This window comes from Nipponia nippon, unplaced genomic scaffold (genome assembly GCF_047370975.1).
Source record: "Nipponia nippon isolate SJK-2023a ecotype South Korea unplaced genomic scaffold, ASM4737097v1 scaffold_7, whole genome shotgun sequence".
NCBI lineage: Eukaryota > Metazoa > Chordata > Aves > Pelecaniformes > Threskiornithidae > Nipponia > Nipponia nippon.
Genome location: NW_028262391.1, coordinates 19,335,473 through 19,359,470, shown reverse-complemented (window position 1 = coordinate 19,359,470; position 23,998 = coordinate 19,335,473). Strand labels below are relative to the sequence as shown.

The 23,998-nt window shown below is 36.4% G+C and overlaps 1 protein-coding gene across 4 annotated transcripts in view; it reads left to right on the top strand.

Moving 5' to 3' along the window:
- COL4A3 (collagen type IV alpha 3 chain) overlaps positions 1 to 23,998 on the top strand; it is a 67,277-nt gene that overhangs the window by 2,434 nt on the left and 40,845 nt on the right. For 2 of the 4 annotated variants that reach the window (XM_087739739.1, XM_087739740.1), the window contains exons 2-15: positions 9,704 to 9,760; positions 12,639 to 12,728; positions 14,484 to 14,528; positions 15,008 to 15,052; positions 15,348 to 15,410; positions 16,164 to 16,217; positions 17,059 to 17,085; positions 17,701 to 17,778; positions 18,814 to 18,876; positions 19,372 to 19,407; positions 19,528 to 19,569; positions 21,024 to 21,101; positions 22,581 to 22,643; positions 22,915 to 22,971. In XM_087739739.1, coding sequence (XP_087595865.1) covers positions 9,704 to 9,760; positions 12,639 to 12,728; positions 14,484 to 14,528; positions 15,008 to 15,052; positions 15,348 to 15,410; positions 16,164 to 16,217; positions 17,059 to 17,085; positions 17,701 to 17,778; positions 18,814 to 18,876; positions 19,372 to 19,407; positions 19,528 to 19,569; positions 21,024 to 21,101; positions 22,581 to 22,643; positions 22,915 to 22,971 — 798 coding nt within the window. Of the gene's footprint in view, positions 1 to 9,703; positions 9,761 to 12,638; positions 12,729 to 14,483; positions 14,529 to 15,007; positions 15,053 to 15,347; positions 15,411 to 16,163; positions 16,218 to 17,058; positions 17,086 to 17,700; positions 17,779 to 18,813; positions 18,877 to 19,371; positions 19,408 to 19,527; positions 19,570 to 21,023; positions 21,102 to 22,089; positions 22,166 to 22,444; positions 22,485 to 22,580; positions 22,644 to 22,914; positions 22,972 to 23,998 lie in introns of those variants that run through there. The other 2 variants (XM_087739741.1, XM_087739742.1) reach the window with 2 other exon arrangements.

Below are 23,998 nucleotides of genomic sequence, written 5' to 3'. Positions count from 1 at the left end.
AAAGAAATAGGTATTGTTTGTGTTTTAAAATCATGCTACACTTTCATATGAAAATAAATTGATATTTGACCAGCAAGCAATATTTTTGCCATATGCATAAATTGAAGAATGTTTCAACATAGAAAAGTTGTAGGCGTATGTCTCTTAATAACTCCATAAGTAGTTTATTCCTGAAGACAAGAAAGAAAATTAGTAATTTGTGCCTGCTGCTGTTTATACAGCTGATTTTGGTCCTCACAGCCCTTCACAGAGTCCAGACTTCCCTGCCCTTAGGAGGCTGAACTTTCTGGCACCTGCTAGGGAGTATTATTATCTGCATTCTTGGCTACTGGCATGCTCTAATCACATCTTCTGAAAACTCAGCAGAAGTGGCATCTTCCCATGTCAAAGGCTTTTCAGCTTGCGTGATGTATTCCTTCAGCCCAAATACTGATGTTGTAATTCTTTGGGTTTTTCCACTGTTCATTTAAATACTTTAGAAGAATAATAAAAATGATCAATATGTTTTTTCAGGGAACAAGATCTTTCTCATTCCTCGTTTCTATTTTTGTCCTCTCAGAAAAAAAAATTATTTGCTTTCTCATTGTTTCATTTTGTTTAACAGCACCTGGAGCAGATACTGTCTGGATGCACAAATACAATCCAATTAATTCTCCTGGGCGCGTCCTGTCTTTTGATACCATCCATGTACTTCTTGCATGTCTTGAAATTAAACACTAATCTGAAAATGTTCCCTGCAATTTGCTGTTTCAAATGACACTAATAAGAAAAGTACCTAGGTCAAGTTCATTAGTACTGAATCGATACTGCTTCTTAGTGGCATTGGTCATTTTTATGATGGCGTCATGTTAGCATGTGTTCAGAACAGGATGAAAAAGGGTTTCTACTTGAGCAAGGTTAATTGATTGCAAGTTAGCTGCACCTCACGTTACTACCATTTTTTGCATTGTAATACAATTGCAATATTGTGTTAGCTCACAGGATAAAGTTAAGGTTATTCTGTATTTGCCTCAGTCATTACTCTTCGTATTTTTTCATTATGTGCTGCTGACAAAGGAGAGGAGCTAACAAACTTGGTGACTATAAGATTTGAGAAGATCTTTTTTGCATCCCCTTTCTCACACTTATTGTCTGTGACTAGATGCAAGTGTTCATATTCCCCAATTAATTTCATTTTTTACAAATGTTAGAATTCGTATGCAAATAGTTATAAATTAGTCTTTTCTTCATGCAATTTTTTTTCCTAGTTATATGCAAACTATATTGCTGTCACAAATAGATCTTAATACATGGCTCTGGAAGGAAAAAATGCAGTGTTCTAGCTCAGCCATGAGCATCTCCAAGGCTGGTAAGAATGGGATGCAGGCTGAATTGCTTTGTTTAACTAGGAATCAAAATGTTGGAGGGACAAAGTGTCACAGTGAGAATTTTCCTTCTCTGCTGGCCTTTGGAAGCGCCCAGGTTCTTTGTCACACAAGGCAGCTGCGAAGGGAAGATGTGCACCTGAATATACAAAAGAGTTCACTGAGTGTGTTAGAAAAACAAGTCCTTTGTGAAGTGCTCTCTTTGATTTGGTTAATATGATCCCAGCTCTGAAGTCAATGGGGGTGTTACTTTGATAATTGGGCCCAATTTATACTAGACTGTTCTGATCCTGATTGCCTCTATAATTAGTTGTAATTCAGCCATCATCTCCATAGAGAATCAGGCCAATGTCAGAGCACTGCAGAGCAATGCTTTTCCTACTGAGCCAAGAGAGTTGGCATGAATCAGCAGGGTTGCCCTAATGTTTGTGCATCAGAACTTATGGAGTTCTACTGTCTTATAACACATGGAGGTTTGCTCTGATGGCCATGAAATGTTAAGTGTGCTTATGTGTTTGCTGCATCATACAGCTGAAAGAAGGTGACCTTCCTTAGGTGATTTTAGTAAACACCTCTGAAAACTGAACTGTTAACACTTGATGTATAGCCTTTTTCTAACAAATCTACAAGGTAAATAAACATTTAAGCAAAACTCTATAGTTCAAGTTATTTTGCTGATTGAATAATATTATTAACATGCTCAAAGGGGGTTCTTTCTTCATTGCTTTGCGTTTCATATAGATATAACAGCATTTTATTTTGAGATCTGTGTTAGCAATCTCTTCTGCAATACCTAGAGCTGATTTATCGTAACATGTCTTTGAAACAAAATACTTTGCTATTAAGTGCAACTAGCATGGGATGTCCGGTCATCTGTTTTACTGTCAGATTCTCACCCTACTGCTTAACAAAGTAATACTAGAAGGCTCAGTATGTTGGCATGGATTACAGGAGCCTGGGAGGAAGGTGAAATACAAAAAGGCTTTTTTCTTCTTAACTGTTTACAGCCTCAGTCTCTTGTGCATGCACTGAAAAAGCTCCATTTTGCCACACCTAGTATATTTTTAGTTCTGTTTTCTTTGTTTGTCTTTTTTTTTAACTTAACAGTTTTGTGATAGGGTACAAGTCTCACAGGTTTACAGGTTTTCCATTTGGCCTGGTTCAATGAAGGCTTTTTAACTAGGACTTTATGCTGCATTTTTCCACAGATCATTTTGGAGGAAGCTGCAAGAAAAAGTAACCTTTTTTTTTCTTTTTTTAATCTGCGAAATCACAAAGCCTTTCAAAAAAGGAGAAACCAAAGCATGTGCAATAAGCTTTCTCTGAACAAGCTACTGTTGCTTTCATTGCTATTTGCACCACTTAACAGAAGGTGCACACCAGGAATTTTATGAATATACAAATATACAGGCCTGAGGAGACAACAATTGTAGTGAATACCATTCCCACACTCAACAGTTGGGAAAAAATACAAATTGTGTGATGCAATGCTAACCATATTATGGTAGGTAAGCAAAAATTCACTGGTTAAATGGTGTGTATTCTTTGTTATTAGATTGCTCTTTTAAGATGACCCTCTGTTAGGAAGAAAGAGCACGGATGAATAAGCTGATTAAACACCCTTAAGAGTTTGCTACACAAAACAAAATTCTGTGGCCCGAATTGCCTAATCTTTTTTCCTTGTGGAAAGAAAGAATATTTATTTCTTTTGTCCCTGTGTCCTGTTCAAGGTCAGGAGAAGAAACCCACAGAAATGGGGTTTATGGGTCCACCTTTGGAGATTTTACCCGTCTGAATATCGTGAACAGTTTGGTCCAGTTTCTGATATTCCTCATCACAGTGACTTCCACCCTAGTGAGATTATTTGTAGAGTAAGATATAGATCATTATAAATATAAGTATCAAATTTTTCTGTGTTTTAGCAGAAGAAAGCAAACCATCATTCTCTCTGCTTTAAGAAGGAGTAATTCTGTATCTTCTCTTTATAGACCAAAAGCAATTAAAAAAACCCAAAAATCAGATTCAATTGAGAGCCTCAACTTACAGTTTTCCAAAACTGCACACAACATGCCAGCTCTACGTACATTGATACTGAGTAATTTTAGGCAGCCCCTACAACACAGGCCTTAGTGGTCATCACTGCAGAGCTCACAAACAATTTGAGTTTGTGAAAACTCAAGGTGTTGTTTTTTTTCTAAATTACAACATTTTACCTGGTTTATCCTAACACGATGATAACATGCAGGCACGGTGAAGAAGCCCTACCGTTCTTGTACTCCCTAATTATTTACTGTCAGTGAGTTGGAGAGAAAGGAGAAGCTCCATATAATTAATTGTACTGTATCTGCTTGGACAAGAATATGGTTGGCTCCATGGAAGTTGTATGTGGAACTGTGAACAAGATGGCAGAATGGTGTGCTTTTGTAAGAACAGTATGAACAGCTATGTTATGGTTGTTTCTTGGAACTTCCATACAGACAGGCTCGTTCACAGCAAAAAAAGATATGCTATACAATAAGTATATTACAAAAAAAGAATTGCAAGGTGTTTTACGGTTTTTGTTTTCTTTTCTTTTTTGGTGCTTGGTGTGGTCGTCCGTCCCCCCCCCCAAGGACATAATTTATTCCATTTAAACATAGGTGAGAGATACCAAAAGTTCAATGAAAATTTTGTTTCCATCTGTTTTATACTGTTTTACTGAAGGTTTATGTTACTCTTTTTTTATTATGATAAATATGAATAGTTATAATGAAGACATTTGGCTAACATCACAAAATTATTATTATACGAAGTTCTTGCCGAGCAAGTTTTTGCTTTAAAAACTAAAAGAAGGTTTTCAAAAAGGTTTCAATCTCTGAAGTGAAAAAGGGTTTTCATATACATGTTCCCTTGACATAATAGAAAGTTGTTTAAGTGTTCATCTACAGCAGCTTCTTCCATTTCCCCATACCAGTAATTTACCATAGCTGGTTTGCAAATACTAGTATAAATATATCTTTGTATTACATAAAAACAAATCCCCTCCAAAAGAACTCCTGACAGTCTAAGGATAGAAAGTAAGGAAATTCTTATCAAGTTCAGATAGACACATGTTGTGTGTTCGCATTGTGTGATCACAAAATGTGTATCTCTAAGTTACGCACAAAATCCTGCTTCTGTGAAGTGTCATGAAGGTTTTTTCCTATGATCACAAATGCTTAGGACTTCTCTTCTGCACCTCACACTGAAAGCAGCACATAACCAGTAATACAAGGCCTATGTCACCAAAGAGGCATATTGATTCACTAGTTACTCCCTAAGCAGGGTTCCCATTACAAGTATTCAATGGAGCTTATTCAACAACTGCACTGTCTGTAGCATAACAGTTGTCTTCCACTGTGTCCTTTGAGATCGGTCTCCCTACGTTAGATGTTATTGACCAAGTTGTTTGTTAGTTAAAGTTGCAGGTGTATTTCTTTATAATGGAAAGTCAAAATGAAATAATTTTTGTCAGGTGCTGGGTATTCAACTGGTAGGCAAAATGCAGTGAATTCTGGTAGCATACATGGCTGTTAACAGGAGTCTTCTAAGGTAGGAATGTCTGGCTGCCTTCCAGTTCACAAGTGACTACACAATGTTTCAGGGTTTGGGAACTGACATATTTTCCTTCATCTCATCATCTCCTATTTCTGTTCTATGTTGTCTATACTTATTGAAGGCTTAATAATTTGGTTTTGTTGTACTGGTCCAGCAATCACTAAAAAACCACAAAGTTCTTCATGGTCTTTGATAATTTTAATGAATTAATGTTTGATGCTTAGAATGCATGAAAAACTTTTAGTATACAGATTGTAATTGTGAGACTGGTATTTCGTTTTGATAGCAATGTTTTGGAGCGAGGGGACTTTATTCTCCAGTACCTTGTACGCTACATGGTGATTTACAGTTGTGTAACATGAGGAATATGCTGCCAGGATCACGTATCTACTAACCACGTCTAGATAGAATTACTGACTGTGCTAGTCTAGCTAAGTATCCTAACACAGGTGCATCAGAGTCAGAAAAAAAGATTTTTTTCATATATAGCCTTTTCCACAGTGGGAACTTTTTTCTATACAGCTCTGCTCTCAGATCCTCTGCTTGAGCAGGTTAGGATAAAGTTTCAAAAACATAACTGTGTCCAAACTAGAAGCTTTAGCTAGCACCATAGTGTCCTTCAGGAAGTGTAGCGTTTCACATCTCTGTGCAGCATACCTACCCCAACACAAGTCTGTAGTGTAGATAAATGTTAAAGCAAAACTTTCCACTTGCTGTAATCATAATGCTTTACACTCACTTTTATTATATGTAATAGAAAACAGGTAGTAGAGAACATTAGAGAACATTAGAGAAATGGGTGCTTTGTAGTTTTAAGCACTATATTAACATCAACTATTTGAGCAATATTATTCTGTGTGCTCAGTTGTGGTTTATAGACGCAGCTGGAATGTGTAAAGTGATTGCTCTGCACTGAGACAGAAAATTCATAGTCAAGACTCTTAAAGGAGCTGGCTCACTGAGACGTAATTTTTAATAAGTGTTGGAATTTAAGAGAAATTACAGAAAACTGGAAATTAGCTGATCATTTACTTCCACTTAGAAAGGACCACTGTGATGACCTGCATATTTGTAGGCCGCTTAGGATACCATTAATGAGCAGAAAGATGGAAAAGAAAAAAAAAAAAGCAGCATGACAGAAAAATAGATCTTGTCCAATAAGTTTTGCTCCACGTTTTGATGGAGTTCTAATTTAGTGATCCTTGAAGTTAGAAGATAAAGACCTAATGGCAGGATAGGTGAGATGCTGATAAAAATCAAGCTTAAATGAAAAATCAGGCTTGCATTTTTAAAAATGAGGCTGATCAGCCATTAGAACCACCAATGAAGGAACATGACAGCTTCACCACCCACTTGAGAGACACCTGGGCTATTTTTACTGTCCAGAGTAATTAATGGATATCATTTGCATTGCTTTTAATTCATCTTAAAATTCCTCGTGTTGCACAGTCATCTTTCATTTACATTAACCAGGATTTACGTCTGGAATCAGTGGAGTTCACCCATGAAATTACAGACCAATCAGGCCAAAAGTGTAAACGTAAGCCCCATGACAGCCAGATTACTATGTTCCTACAGAATACATTTAATTTCATCTCAGCTTTCATCTGAATGCCTTTATTACTCATCCTGTGTGGTCTTGATGTAGTTTTCATCTGAAACATACTTAAAGAATACTATGCCTGTTGCCTACAGCAGCACACTTTGCTGCCTCTCTGTCCTGGGTGCAGTATTTTTACGACAAATACGTATTTTGAAATCATAACTGACCTACTCTGATCTTTTCTGGAGCTGGAAAAGCAAACAAATACTCTGACTGTTATGTCATCATACATGTCATTCCAAAAGGAGATTGATGGAGAAATATTGGCTCATCACCCTCACTGGCTCATTTTGTCTGTTCCCCATCTTCCTGCCTTTAAATCATTCCCGGTATGACTGTATTTCCCCACAAATGTGAGTGACAGGACTCAAAGCCTGTGCTGTTGATAGAAATGCCTATCATAGTTTGCTTTTTTCCTTACATTAACACTTTGTGACATCCTTTGACATATTCAGGTTTGATAACATCCCTAAATACGTTCTCTGACATCCTTCATAGAACTAGCTCTATTGGCAAAGTGCTGTGAGTGATGTGAGATTCTCTCTGATAACTCCAAATTAAGTTGCCACGACTGCAATGGTAGGAGTAGCAGTGCCATGCTGAATCTGCATTAAGCTTTGTATAGGTGACAATGTAGTCTGTAGTATGTTATTTCTTCATTCTTAGTCATTTCTTTGAAGGATTCAATGAAGGGGAGGACTGGAACACTTTTTAAACAGATGCTTAAGTTAGTCTCTGAATTGGGGGCAAGAAGAAGTCAGAGCCCCATAGAATCCAATCCCATAGTGTAGGAAGGGCAATTTGGTGTTATAGGTAAGGTTGCACCCACTGAACAAAACATTAACCACTGCAGAAAATGTGCTTCAGTGTGTACAACTGCAATTATTTAAAGAAAATAGAATACTACTACTATCACTTAAAACACTTTTGAAGGGAACTCCTCTATAGATTACTCCAAGAAAGTGTTGGGTTTTATTTAAATTTTGGTTCATTGGTGAATTAATTTGGTTCATTATTCATGTAATGATCTGAATTTTTAGATCAAAAATCTAGTGCCATCTACCATATCTAAATATTTGAAATAAGTGTAGGTTATTATTAAAAAATCACAAAACTGAAAAACATGCAGTAGACCTGTGGCTTTGGTAGTGCATTTACTTATGTAGATGTTATTGTGAGGATTTTGAATAAACCATTAATAACTAATATTCCATTTCCTTATCTTATAACCTGGCAAGATACTATTGTTTCATTATGGTCCTTTGATAAAGGAGCTGCAGGCATCTTGCAAAGATGTGGAAACATCCAGTAGTGTGAGCAATGATTGTTTGGTTCAAAGCTCCTTTACAGAAGGCAGAATCTAATCTTATGTAAAAATCATATGCCAAAACATTTAGTATTATCCAGCTAACTGACTGTGTAATGTAAAATCATCTTTGGTCTTTTCAGTTTAGTTTAAAGTGATATGCTTACACAAAAAGACCTAAATTGATCTGAAAGCTTACTAATGGCAAATTAAACACATTCTAAGCATTCTGACTTCTTGAAGAGCAAAGGCTTTTTCTTTACATAGTTTAATAACCTTGTTTAGTTATGTAGCATCCTAAGTTTCTACATGTTCATGCATTTAACTTCACATTGAATTATCTGTGATTGTAAGTTAAAAGAAAAAGTTTCTTCTGTGTATACCAAGTCTTCTGCAGATTATACCTATTATAGAAGAGTCATTTCATTTGGTGATTTATCTACATGTCCTGAAAACTGTGCTTTGCATACAAATACTGTAAAGAATCTGCTTCTAGCTTTACTTTCACAGGTAGAAATAAGGTGCAAGTCCATGAAGGTCTATAGAATTATAACGGTAAATAACTGGTACTAGGAAGATTAGAAGGTAGCTGTGGCTGTTTCTCAGGAAGGCTCTCTATGGTCAGCCAGGGTGTGCTCCCAGGTACACTGAAGAAATTCAGAGAATTTGGAATACTGTAAGCAGTGATGGCTTCAATAACCTCAGTGATATTTTAGTATGTGTAACATTTATGTTAACAAAGGATTTTTTTTTTCTCCTCCACTCAGCTGAAATAAGGTATGTCTACATGAGTGTAGAAAAGTCCTTTGCAGAGTTATCCCAGCCAGACTGGGCTAGCTCAGGTACTGAGTACATGATAGCTGTAGCAGGAACAGGGCACAGAAGAGTTAAGTGTTGTCATATTCACCCAGGATCTCAGGTATGCATTGCAGCTCTGCTGAGCTCCCTGCTACTAGGACTACCTAGTACATGAGCTAGCTAATTTAGTCATGCTGTCTATCCAGTTACATACTGAATATCCTTGTTTGGGTGGGTTGTTTGTTTGTTTGTTTCACTTAAGTGTGAACAATAAAAACCTGAATATCTCTTCATACTTGATTAATCCTTGAATTGTCCCAAATTGTAGTTGCTCCCAGATAGCCATGCCATACTCCGGCAGTAGAGGTCACAGACTCAACACTCAGCCCCCCAGGGAGGGCTTTGAACTCCAGGCTCACCTGAAGACACGGACATGATGGTAGCAGCTACAACCCAAGACTCGCTGCAGGAGTGGGGACATCCCTGTGTGAGGGCACTCATTGTCACACAGCTTGGCTCAGGAAACCTCCAGAATTAAGAAACAACAAAGCTGAGGGTCCTTTGTAATTGTATTGGGTACCATGAGCCAGGGTCAGGAGGTGAACACAGCTATAAAAAGTCAGAAATCTATTGGATAATAGATTAAAATAAAAATAATATAATTGTAATCTAAAACAATATCAGTATATGTGTTTGTTTCTATAGTTAGATTTTTTTTTTAAAGGATCATCAATGTTTAGTGCTGTGAGCCCAAACTCTTGAATTTTACACTTCATACTGATATTATAACCCTATGGTGTTAAGCACGGCTTCTTGGCCTTTACCCCAACTGTAAAATTAAACTAGTGCCCTTATCTGTCTCAAAAGACAGTACAGAGGAATAATGAGCTCTTTTCCGCTGTTGAGAATTCCCACTCTTCATGAACTTTTTTTTTTAAGTTTTATTATATGTGAAATAATTGCCTTACTAAAACCACTAAGATCTCATTGGCCCCTTACCAAACACCACAATGAGAAAAATAATTTTATTGTAAAGTTTGTCTTTTTGTTTTTCAGAGCTGTGTATGCAAAGGTAAAAGTCCCTGCTTTTGTGATAGCATGAAAGGTAATAAGGTAAGAATAATTTTGTAAGATTAGCTTATACCTGGAAATTGTTAATACATTAGTTGAGTTGATATAATGAGTGAATTTGTTGTGTAATGGTATTCTGTCAACAGAGTCTACAGCGAATTGTAAAACAAATACATTACCTTAAAAAATCTGTTAAAATAACTCTGGAACACTGTTTAACTAAGACAACTTTTAAATTTTTTTAAAAATGCATTAGTTTGTTTACAGCATTGCATGATGTTTGAACACCAACAGAAGAAGCACTAGGTCCCTTTTACAAACTCCTAACAAATGCCCACAGATACCATTACCCTGGCAGCAGCTCTCCTGTTACAAATTTCATAATGACATCAAGAGTGTCGTGTTCAGTGCTCCCCTCTTGCCATCTTTGGACCTTGCCCATCTCCCCCCCCTTTTCCAGTTCCTGAAGGAAAGCTACTTGCACTGGCATCAAACAGTTAAATCTCCTGCAGACTGACACCAGGGATGAGTTTCTGGGTCCTAAGCACAAACACCTTGCCAGCAGTGAGTGAACAGCATCAAATCCATCAAAAGTAACCGAGCTGCAGCTCTGCCTGTTGCCAATAGTGGCTTGGCAGAGGCTTGGAGTGGCTTTTAGACAAACCTGAATTACACAAATGCCAAAAATTCTTTCAAAATCCTGCTTGTAGTTGGAAAAACAACTGATTCACAAATGAAAGGGGCATTATTAAAGAAGTCATGGCTGTAATTCAGGCTAACTGTGGACACAGTGATTGCTATACTAAACCTTATCAATAGATTCCAGATGCCTCTATAGGCTTAGGGTTGTGATTAGTCCCACTGATCGATGCATCTGGCTGGTAAAGAATTACTCACAACTCTCCTCCTGTACTTTTATTACCAAGAAAAAATGTCATATTGCACCACAGTAAACACTGCTAGTCTTGCCTTTAGGAAGCTTCACTTCAGCGCTGGAGAAAAGTTCTCTCAAAGTAAATATGTTTATTATTAAAACATATTTTCATAAGTGGGAAAGGAGAATACTCATGTCTTTAGTAAAATCTTCATGATTGTAGTTTGTCTAACCTGACTTTGTCCTAACCAGTAAAATTGAGACCAATTGAAAAATTAGAAAAAAATAAGCTGCCCACTAAAAGAGAAATATTAGTAAGAATGAACACTCACAACTTGTCTTCATAAGTTCCATGTTAAAGAAGCTGAGCAATTAGTAGGTAAGAGTTAATCATTGTTTACACTGATAAAGTTGTTCAGGCAGCTTTGGAAAGTCAGGATGATTACATTAATCAGTATGTTTTGGTAACTGTTGAATGTTAAGAAATTCTCCAACCCGAGAATCCTCTGATCTTGTTGATCTGTCAAGAAGAAAGTGTGGATAAAGTTGCACGTAGTGTATGGAGCGGAGTGAAGCTGTCAGGAGAGCGCAGTGCTGCTCCGTGTCGAGAGCACCGCATCGCTTGCTGCAGTGAGGGGGTAGCAAGCTCAGTAGAGGAAGATCAAGGACTTCCTTCGTTTTTCTGTGAGTTAGTACCACACCCCCTCCAGTGGCACGTCTTGGTATAGCATTATCGGGCTTTGCCTTTCTTGGGACGCTGGTGGATGAAATAAGTTATTTGTTATAAAAAGCTATGCTGGTTTATGATACAGATCTCACAGAAACTTCATCATGCAAGTCTTATTTTGGTTTGTGTTAAAATATTCTAGTATTGTATTCTATCTTTTTTTTTTTTGTTGTTTATTCAGAACCTATTTAAAATCTGGTGAGTTTGTGGGATTTTGAGGGGTAAGAATGGGTGGAGGGACAAGCCAAGGTATTTTGGCTTCCTCGAGACTTCTTTTGGATCCTATCTTGTACATTGAATAATAAGATACCGGAACTTCTGCACAGCAGAATTTCAGATGCTTTTTTGTATAACGCTCCCCTGATAAAGCAATAGGAGAATTGACTCTGAGAGAATCGATGACCCCATCCTCTCTCTCCCATGTCATGCTCTGATGTAAAAGGTCTTGAAGAGGCAGCTCTTCACTGATGTAAAACTGAGCATGCTAAATTGCTGTTATCTGAAGAGCTGAAACACCTTTTCTGTGAGTCTCTAGGCTTGAAGCACTTTATTTTAACCAAGATAAGACTTGCATCTTCATTATATCTAAATAAAAAACTGAAAATGCCCCTTCCACTGTAACTTAGTCTCCTGTATTTTATTTGTGTAGCTTTTATCTTCTGTGTTTCCTTTACATGGTTTGGTTATTTGAACTTGACCTTAAAAAACACATGAAAAAGTAATTGGGTGTCTGTGAGACTCAGAACAATTTTAAAGAGTTGTTGCTTAAAGCAAACTTCTTTTATTCTGTCTGAATGGTTTTGCTGCATTTGACTCCCACTGTTTCTTTCCATGACTTGCACGAAGAGAGGTATTGGGGATTTGGAACTGACCTGGCTGTACAGTAGCAGCCATTAAGTTTGCCAACTACAAATTAGGGCTGCTGCGATGGATTTGGGTTTGCGTTGCTTGTAGGGACTAAACACGATATAGAACTATTAACAAGGAATATGTATCAGCTGCTTTCTTACACTTTTCATGCTGCCTGTAGTCTTCAACTCTTCAACTTCTGTACTCTGCAAAATCTTAAGTACTGTTGTCTTCTGATACCTCCAACCATACTTATGAACATGTTACTTCAGTGGTACCATGTGGCCTAGACAGCGCATGGGCGGGACCACAAAACCAGGTCAGTATGGGCAAGGGCAATATATCTGTCACAGTAGCAGACAGATATGCGGAAGTTAAGAGGTACTGAAAGTAATGAATGCCTTAGAAATAAGTTATCAAACGGAGAATTCATGGATATTTTAAGAACTTCATTCTCTTAATGTCTACAGGGTGAAAAAGGCTTTCCTGGTGCTCCAGGTCCACCTGGTCATAGAGGCTTTCCTGGTCCAGAAGGGCCTCCAGGGCCACAGGGACCAAAGGTAGGTGGTATGTATGTGAGAGACAGACAGACACAGAGAAACTGCTGTGCTTGACTGTGAAAGTGAGCTATGACTGGGTAGAGAATTCTGTTTGAAAAAAACAAAACCAAACCAAAACAAAACCTGTTTCAGAGTCTCCTGTTTGGTGAGGGATGTTGTGTGGTCACCAGCTGCAATGGTCATTTTTGACTATTCGAAGTGGCTGATATGAACGTGGGCTTTTGTTGTCAGTTGTCCATTGGCCAGTGCTAAAGCACCTGGACTGAACTGCCAGAGGCAATGAACATGGGTCTAAAGAGATTTTAGCAGCATAACCTCAGTTTCATCTTAACAGTATACTCTGACATCTATTGCTGGAAAGAGAGGAAACAAGCTACTACTGAGACAAATATGAAAAATAGATTTAAGAAAATTTGAAGGGAAGGATGGTTTTTAAGATAAATCTTGCTCTGTTTAAGAAATACCTAGTTGCCTGCAGTATGGAGAGAGTGACTTCAGTGACTTGGGCTTTATTTCTTTTCTGTATGCCTAAACTGAGGCCTAATACGTATTTTCAGTGACTCCTGCATGAGCAGAAAAACACAAATAAATTACTCAGTAAAAACCATTTTATTTATATTTGTCTTGAGGAACAGCACTCCTGCTGTCATCGATAAATTGACTCTGAAGAATAAGTTATTAGTGTCTAAATATGGTGTGAACTCAGACACAATATAAATCGGGAAGGTACTGCCACAATCACATTATGTCTAGGACCTGCACTAATATGGCTCCAGCACTTATCCATACCTTTAAACAAATGGTTTTTTATAGTTTTAATTTGTTTCAGTATTGTTGCATTATTGTGTCCTATCTTGTTTTTACAATATTTTGTGGAACTGATAATCATGGTGGATCTCATACATGTTGATGAGCCATTTATCTGAACTCATTGAAAAGTGTTTAGTAGAGCATTTCCCTTTTAATGAATGATAATAATTTCTGCAAGAATGGCAAAAAGTAAGGATAATTTATCTAGCAAAAACGTCTCTGTTAGCCTAAATGCCATCTATTGTGGTGTATTCCAGGTAGCTTTTCCTATTCAACACCTGTACGTTATCTTAAACGAAATGTCACCCAGGATTTTAGGAGCTATGCAGTTCTGTACATTCCCCAGTTCCTTTCTGGGAAAGATAAAAGTTTCTTATTATCAGTAAAGCTCTAAGTGTCTTGAAACAATTCTGGCAGGTCCTGTCTAGACTGTGCTGTGGCATGCTTTGCTGTTTTCTTTCAGCCTTGCTCTCCCATCCTGCTTAGCCCCCTTTCAGCCTGCTCCTGGCTTTCGTTTCCATGCACAGCAGTGCAGGTGGGAGTGGCTAGTACATGCATATACCTGATCATTACATGGGCATCACCCATATCTGGGAGCCTTCCAGCTATTTCCTCACAGGGAAGCACTTCCAGGTCTCACAGTTTGAACAGATCCATAGCAACTGCTTTCTAAACATACCCTGACTGTTATTTTTTTGACCTATGATGAGATATATCCCCTGTAAACACTGAAAAGGAGGGCAAGATGCTACGATTTATGCAAGTTGTGTTGAATGCTTATTTGCTTTAGTGTCTGTAATAGGCAAATCATTTATTTGTTTATTTATATAGTTTCATGTGCAAATGTTTGTATTGGTGAAATAATGCAAATATTCATGTCCTGTTGACATATATGTGTTTTTTCTCAATTACATTGAAATAAGTTGTTTTCCATTTGTGATCTAGGGTTCTCCAGGGCTTACAGGCTTAGTTGGACCCAAAGGTATACGAGTAAGTATATTTTAAACAAACTTGTATGTATTAAATGTCATGCTAAATGCTAGCTTTGTTCAATAATTTGTGAAAAATAGAAACAAAACATATATGATATTAAGGTATTTTTAAAATTTATGACAGGGAGTATGCACATGCATTATCTATTTTTTTAAAACTTTTGCCTTTGTTGCTACACCTTATGTACAAGGTTCATGCTGTATGTATTTAGTATTGGGGTGTGCTGTGAAAAAGTCAGACTAGAATTCCATGAAGAGTTGTTTTGGGTTTTTTTCTCTGGGCAAAACCAGTCTATGTTAACAGTGCGTAAGCTACCGTTATACTTGGTTCACAGTCAGAACGATTAAGGAAATAATGATCTTTTTATAGAATCATACTTGCATTCATTCTTCTTCTGAATGCAATCAAAAGAATAACTGCATCATGAGCTTTTGCTTAATATTTGTAATATTATTCGTCTGTTTTTATATCATTAGGGAGTCCCAGGAATACCTGGATTTTCAGGTCCCCCAGGGCTTCCAGTAAGTAAAAATGAAACTGATTTAACCATTTCTCTCTTACTATAGTCTTCAGTACGCAATTATCCTCAGCCCAATGTGCTCACTCTAGTCTCAACATCAGCATTGTCTCTGTCATTTAGCCTAGAGATAAAAATCTTAGCATCAGCAATTCTTACTCATTGTAATGATTTAAGAACACATGGTAATCTGTCAAGTCTTGTGAAACACTGCTCCAACATAAACTCTTTCAGTGTTGCTGTAGGGTAATATGAATGTGCAAAAACAAAGCTTGTGTCAATTTTGCACTTCTTTTTAGGGTGAACCGGGAACTGTTGGTCCTCCTGGGCGCCCGGGTGTTCCAGGATGCAACGGCACAAAGGTACAAATCAAGATGAATGTTATGGAGAGTGTGTTTGGCTATGCTTAGGAATGGCCAAAAAGCATTCTGAATTTTTTCCCCGATATACAACAACTTTGATTTGGTTTGGTTTGTGACTTTATCAACTAGGAAAAATTTGAATCATGAGGCCAGAGAAAGGAAAAGTGCTGCCTTTTTGTGTAAGAAAGATAATTAAATAATTATGTTAATGGCCTTTGCTAAACAGTTAATAATGTTTGATATTTTGACAGATAAAACTTTTTTCATTAAATCCAGAAGACCTAGTCAGTTTTGTCCAACCTGTCCTTCTGTTGAAATGGGTTATAGAAGAGATACATAGTTAATTAATTTTATTTCACCAGTATCTAGCTTGCAGTTGACAATGCGTAAGTTCTGAAAGCAATTAAAAGAAAAGGCTTAATGTTAAGTTACAGGTTTACTAGTTTTTCTTTGCTCTATGAGAAAATGCTTCCAGCATTCTGAAAGAGGGAGTCAGAAGAATGCCTACTACAGAAAATCATACATTTCTAGTGAAACAGCGAACTGATCTGACGTAGCTAATAAAGCCTGGTGTCTGGAATAGAAGTCAAGACCCATGCAGTCAGGCTGTGCCCCTTCTAGCACGTGTGGTGGTAATGCAACCTACAATTTTGGTATGGTAACATAAAAAACTTCTTTTGTAATCACATTTGCTAAAGTCAGACCAAATAATCAACAATAATATGCATTAACAGTCACTCTTACTACTTTCAGGGCGATCAAGGTTTTCCAGGTCCTCCAGGTAGAAGAGGTGCTCCAGGCATTCCAGTAGGTGTCTGTGAAATTCATGACTGTGTGCATTTCTACCACATAAAGCCATTCACTGAAGGAGTGTAAAGCCTTATGTTAGCTGGTATTGACAACAGTTGAAACATATAGGTATCCCCATTTTATTAATATGAAAACTATGGTAAAGAAACCAAAGTTAAAAGTAATGCTTTATCTGCTGCATGTTAGGCCTCAACTTCTTAGTTAATGAGTGCATGCAAATTCATTGACTGGTGTTAGCTCTTTAGTGTCTCAAGGGATACTCATGAATATTTACCACTCACATCTCTAAAGGTGTCCAGTATATATTTAGTAGATTGCAGTTTCAGTTTATGCCAAAATATCTTTGAGAATATGGCCTAATTAAGTCAAATAGAACCAGGAATTAAACCCAGAACTTCTCATTATGACCACATTGCTTTAACCCTAGGATTTGTTTTTTCTCTTTAGAAATGTGTTTTTAAAATAAACTTTTAAACAACAAATGGGAAAGGAATTGCTGTCTGTCAAGTTCCAGTGGCTTCAAATCTAATAACTTCTAAACATGATTTTACTTTACCAGCTCTCCGGGTTTTGTTTATTTATTTATTAAGGTCAGGCTTCAAAAATGTTCTGCCTTCACTTGTAGTGTTGTAACTGTGAGACTGGACTTTTTTTTAACAATATGACCTTTCTTCTTAAATTGAAGTCTGGCACAATGAACATGTACCAGGCTATACACTGTGTCCATGAAAAGAAATCACTTCAAGAGCACTGAGCTTATAGAATATTTAGAATGTGTCCTTTCACCATTGCCTCTTGTACTTTTCTGTTTTAATAATATGGTTGTTCTTCTCCCTAGGGTATTACTGGCATCAAAGGAGAGAAGGTCAGTTATTTACACCATATTACATGAAATACTTACTGGTGATCAACAGTTTGTGTGTATGTTTGGTGCTGGAAAAGGGTTCTTAACATCTCCATTCATGGGAAACAGAACGTCTACTTTCCAGAAGAAGCAATCACAAACTTTGGTGCTTCGCCTGTACTAGTTGCATTCATCCCAGGTTACAAAACAGTATATAATTTTTTTTCCCCCTTTAACTACTGTTACTGTGTATAATGAATTTAACTCTTTCAAGCACACAAAGAGCTAAGTCCCTCCCCCAAACATCTTATAAATTCATATGGAAATCTGCAGATGCACTAGAGGGTATTCTAAAGGGATAAAAAGTACCAAAAAAAAGTTGAAGGTCAGGACTGTGGGTGAGTAATGTAGGTATGTCTGAAATGAAGACTGCTCCAAACAGAACTGGAATGCTTGAAAAACGTATATTCTGTTTAATAAAATCTTTTTTAAAGGTAGAACTATCCATAGTGGACAGTTGCCATCATTATGCAATTCTGATGTTGCTTATTTCCTTACAAACTGTATTAGAAGATTTATTCCACTACAAAGTTCTACAGCATAACTTTTTATCTTCCTTTTTATCTAATTGTCCAGGGGTGCCCTGCAGATGGATATAACCAAGGGTTTGGTGCAAAAGGTGATCCTGGATTACCAGGAATGCCTGGACTTCAGGTGATTCAGAATTAATTCAGACTGTTAGAGATATATATATATATATATTTTACATAAAATATATATGTAAAAAATATGTGTATGTACATATATTAAAATTGTTTTTATAATATATATGATTTTATTGCATTATATATTTTATATAGATATAGTATTCTTTACAATTATCTCACTAATTTCTAAACCAGAAAATAATTCTGTGTTTTTAAAAAATTATCAACTTTATGTAATCTGATTAATACAATACAATTCAAAGTCTTTCTTCTGACTTTACAAAAGAGTACACCAAGACAATAGTCATTAATTTTGCCATCAGAACCAACAGTGTCCATTACATGTTAGTAAAGTGAGATAGAGAAGTCAGGTTGCAGACAAACAACAATACTTTAGAAACGGAGAAAAACTGGTTATGGATTTAGGAGTTTACCCCTACATATAGAATAGAATAGAATAGTTCAGTTGGAAGGGACCTACAATGACCATCTAGTCCAACTGCAAAAATTCCGCATGAAGTAAGATTGAACAGATTAGACGAGCTGTACTAACAAAGGACAGTATGATCCATATTTAAAAAATTGAGATTAATAAGAGAAGGCAGAGCAGACATTTCTTTTGACTGTTACAATAAATGGAGAACATTAAATTAAAAGGAAAATCAATTTTTTTAAATTTTCCATTTATTTGAAAATGAAGCTTTAAAGTATAGAATTTATTGCATAGAATATTCAAAAGATTAAAGACTTATTAGGGCTAGCAATAGGACTATATGGATTATGAGAACATCCACAGTTGAACAGGACATATATCCTCACTCCAGTAGTTTAGTTTTAGAGCAGATATGTTTTCTCATGTTTCAAAACATATGCCAACCAATGAAGCAGTGAGGAGGAATTATACTTCTGTGTTATCCTGAGACATGAAAAGGAAATCCAGAGACAGTGTTACTCCTCTGTTATTTAGTTCATTGACCTTAGTGTTGTGGTTTGCTCATAATCTTGCCAGGAGATTTATTCCTATTTCTTTTTTAATATGCAGGGTGCCCAGGGTGCTCAAGGATATCCTGGGGAACTTGGACCACAAGGCCCTCCAGGAGCTTCAGTGAGTATGAACTTATGTCTCGCTTGTTACTTTAACCTTTGATTTTCCCAGAAACCTATGGAATTACACAAATACAAGTACCTGACTCTCCCAGACTTGTTTGAGGTCTAGAGACATATGTATGTGAAATACATATCCTTCTGCACACATCTGATGTTTTTTTCAGTTTCTTTTGATTATTTTTATACATGATAATTTCCATGTAGGAAGCAAGCATCCTTGTCCATGTAGGCATAAATTTTAATTTTCAGATAATTACCCATAAATTCACTTTAAACACTAACGTGTATAACTGTAAGAGAGATGTATATGTTTGCAACTAAACTGTATAGACATTCTGTCATCCACTCACAACAAATTGAAGTTGTAAAGGTGGAAGAAAGAATAAAAACAGTGATACAACTCACGTGAAAATTGGGTACTTCAAAACAGATATACTGGTGCTGAAGATTGTAATTTTTTAGATTAACCAATTTTTTTTTTCTGTTTTTGTAGGGCATGCCAGGGAAAGCAGGACCTCCTGGACCTAAGGTAGTCTCAGATTGGTAATAAAAATGAAAAATTCCTATTATGTGTAACATCAATTAACTCATTTTGTAGGTGTTTTTAAAATTAAAAAAATAACATTTGGGGACTTTGGTTTTTTTACAGGGTCTTATGGGACTGAAAGTAATAGGAACCAAAGGAAGAAAGGTAATTGTATAAAATGCTTAAAACATTTTTTGAGTTTTGTTTCTGTTTTCTGCTTTTTCTGATATACCATGGTGAAATGTTTGGGGAAGTAAGTACACTGAAATAAAAATTTTCAGTATGAATGTGGAAGTCTTTTATTGGAAAATGGAAACACAGCAATTAATACCTAAGGACAAACTGTTTTCACATGAGAGCCAATGATATAAACTTCCTGATAGAAGGGTAGAAACCTAAGAGGAGCCAGTAGTTAACATTTACTAACACATAGCATTAAATTCATTTATGTATCATTTGCACAGTGTTCCTAAATGCTTATCGAAGCATGTAAACATTGGTAAATATATAGCATCTGTAGACTCGCAGCTTCTTATGGCCAACATCTTTTCAGTGTCAGCCTTTATGATGCTAGAAAACCTCCCAGATTTTGAATAAAAATCAGATGACTTGTCGTCTATATTCTTACTTTGTATCCCATATAATTGACGTTAAGCTAGAAATGACTACGAATACATATATTGTCTCTCAGGACCTCAGCCTGCAGTTGGAGGACCAGTGTAGTCAGTCTGAACGTCCTTACAGGAGATCCTTTCAAGAACTTGAGGCATCTCACAGTTATTCTAACTGACCCGCGCAGATTCAACTGTGAATTGAAACAACACTATCGGATAGCAGGATTGGTTTTAACTTTGTAATTACTACCGGGAATGTGCTAGAAGTTTCCTGGGAAAATTTCTGTAAATAGAATTGATTATTCATTAGCATTAGCCCAGTTGACCATGGAGCATCTTGCTTCATTATGAAAGAGTGATGCATTCTTTGCTGTTAGGCTGCGAGTGCATGCAAAGGCATTCCACTGGCTTAAAATCACTGAAAATTATGGATGTTGTTTTGTTGAGCTCCACAGGAAGATCACATTTAGGACTTTCCCTGTTGTAAAAGATACTTAATGAAAAAGTGTGCTGTGATATTAATGTTTTCAGTTAAGAATACATGAAAGCTAATTTTATCTGTCACCACTATGTTACAGTCATCTCCCTGTAATACACAGACTGCAGTTTTGAGGATGTCATCAAAGACAGTTCATGTATTTTATTGATTGACTTAAATTGGGAGAAAAATTATAATCAAGTTGATATTTTTATTTGGAGTTAAAATGCTCTTACAACTTTTAAGCAAATAGTATTAAAAATTTAAGCTAGTTCTAAATACTTTAACAGAAATCAGCATATGCATTTTTATTTCTCAGCTAGGAGAAGGTTGTCATAGTAGTCTTAAGTCTTCCATATGCCTTTTTATTGAAAGATAAATAGCAAGCAAAGAGAAATGTTAACTGTGTTAATGGCTAAGTGTAACAACAGAAGAATTTTCACAATGTCGAAAGTACAGCAATGGTAATTTGAAACAATAAAAACACACTGCTTGTAATTGCTCTGTTTTTCTTTTTTTCTTTCAAGGGTGACACTGGATTAACTGGACCCCCTGGACCACCAGGAACTGTTATTGTGACGTTAAGTGGACCAGACAACATGACGGTAGTAAAATTGTTAAACATCGCATTCAGATAAGCCATCTTACTAGGTTTTACTTTGAGAGGACATTTTCATCTTCATTGTTTCAGTAACATTTACTTTTACCCATCTTAACATTTTTCAGACTTGTTTAGTTAGATACTAAGCTCTTCTTAGAGCGTGTCAATACAGCAAGCTCAGCTGAGGGCTGTGTATTCACATGCACATCTGCACAATGCAAGTGGAATGCTAAATGCTTATTAGTGACACACCTGCTGTGGATCTCTGACCACATGAAATGTAAATCACTTTTAGCTTCACCAAATCAACATGGATTTTCTGAATGGCTATCAAAACCACAGCTGTGTTGACCTCTGGGCCTTTGTCACTGAAAATATCAGGACACTCAGCTACCAGAGCTTCACAAAAGCTTACAGCGTGTTCATGTACATTTCATAATTCATTTTCTCATTGTTTTTACTGGAACATGAGTAATCACGGAAAGTGTTGGGAAAACAACAAGTATAGGAGAAAGGAAATACTCTGATTCTGCTTTCATTTTAAATATTGCTTTGTGAATTAAAATTCTTGCATTTTGTTCTTATATAGAACTTAAACAGCAGCAGTCGATAAATAGTTTTAAGTCTTCACATATTAACAGAACAAGTCTTCAACCTGTTCTTGACTTGGTTTTCCTTACTGAATTTGCATCTAATCTATGGAGTTATCTAAACTCCCTCTCCATTATGTGCTAAAACAAAAAGTGAATTTTGCATCAAGACTGTATTGAGGAGGGAAGAGAAAGATTGCACAAGCAAGGGTCAACTTTTAGGCACGGCAGTTCTTCCCTGTTTAAATCAAATATGGACCACCTGGAGCACTTCCCAGTCACAGCTGTAGCAGTTTATCATGGGGGAATGGCAATTTTTCAGAGACATTGGGCATTAAGGTTTAAAAACCCCTCAAAACTCATTACATAAATAGTTTGAGGCATGAGTCTAACCGGATAATAATTAGGCAGTCCATAAACTTTGGCTTTACAATGACCTTAGGCTGTGGCCCAATACATAATAGGACTACACAGTAAGGTAATTGAATCTTGAACCCAGAGGCAAGGATCACATGGGTAGCCACTGCGTTTATATATTGGATGTAACTGTAGCACCAGTGAAGCAACTAAGGTTTATTTGGTTTTTGCTTGCACTTTTTTCCCATTTCTGGGGATATTTACTCTAGTCCCCTTGCATGCAATCACAGATAGGTCTTTTTGAACTCGCTATGTTCAGAAATATGTGCAGAGCCAGTTTCTTTTTCTAACATCATAGACTCAGGCAGGAGCGCTGACATGAAGTTTCTGTTTCTTTTAGTCATTTAAGTGGAACCATCTCTGCTTGAAGAAGCTTGCTGGTAACATAAGGATTTCCTATTTGTAAAATTTGAGTGTTATGGTAAGCACATAAAAATCCTGGAGAATATATTAATTTTTTATTTTCTGTGTAATAGGACTTGAAAGGAGAGAAAGGAGAAAAAGGATCAAGAGGACTTCCAGGGCCAATGGGGTTTACAGTAAGTGACCAGAAGTAAATACCCTAAATCCAGAAGTTCAGGCAGCATCACCTGGTGAATGCTACTCTTCAGAGTCCAATATTTAAACTACTTATTCCATCCTTTAATGACTAGAATAGAACTAATGACTAGAATAGAATACCTATTAATAGCATTCTAACTGTACTTTATTTTTATGCTTTTTTTTAAAGATAGCAAAATTATAGAAGACATTTAATTTAGAAAATGTTAGTCTCAAAATATGTGTACCTTGAGGGTGGTTTTGTTACAGGGGCCAGTTGGTGATTCTCAGAGTGAAAAGGGTGACCGAGGAGAACCCGGAGCACAGGTACGTGCAAACAATTGAATACACATATGTTAGTCTTTCCTGAAAAGCCATTTGCACTAGTATTGCTCTCCAGTTTTTGTTTCAGTGCTACTCAGAGCAAATTTTCTTAGATTCAAAAAGTCTTTCATCCAGTAAACCAGACAAGAGCTGAAAGTCAGATGACTCTTCTTGTAGGCTCACATGCTATGAGTACATGAAATAAAGGTCAGTTGATGGTGGATGCGCTTCTATTTGTTTTGCTGTAAAGGTTCTACTGTTGAAACTTAGTTAAAAAAAAAAAGTGCTCTTCTGAACACATACTGGCTTTATAGTGCCTGTGTATATGTAGAAGAGAATTAAAAACATTGGGTTTACTTAAGGCAACAGACAAATTAGTATGATCAACCAGCAAATATATGGAGACATGTAGAAAGTTGTCCTAAGAGAGTTATTCTGTTAAAAGGATAATATGTTACATAATTTTATGGCTGCATGAGAAAAAAAAATGTTTATTTTAAAAAGCATAGACATTAAAATATAATTTACTTGAGTATATCCACATTTTGAAGAGAGTTAAATAGAAAGGTACAACTTTGCATTCAAATGGCTCTCAAACTTTCAGATAAAAACTAATCAATGAAAGATGCAGGTTCTTCTTAACTAAACTGTATGAATTTATAACAGTTTACAAATATGTAATTAGGGGAGAACCCTAAAATATCCAAATACATCAAAATGTTCTGTCATTTTCTGAACAAAACATTTTGATTCCAAGTACATTTTGGAAGCAATATTAAGAAAGATAACTTTCAAATGAAATATTTAATTCAGTCGAAACATATGTATTTTGAAACTTTTCCCATACTACTTGTGGTTGCAATAAATTTTCTTCCACAAGGAAAGGTAGGAAGACAAGACCAGTGCTACCTGTAGAATGCTTTTTCTTCAGCTGTATGGTGTCATAACGATGATGATGCTATAGAGCAACTTGATTGTTATTTTTATTATTCCTATATGTTATGAAAATCTTAATTTCTCTTTGAGTTAC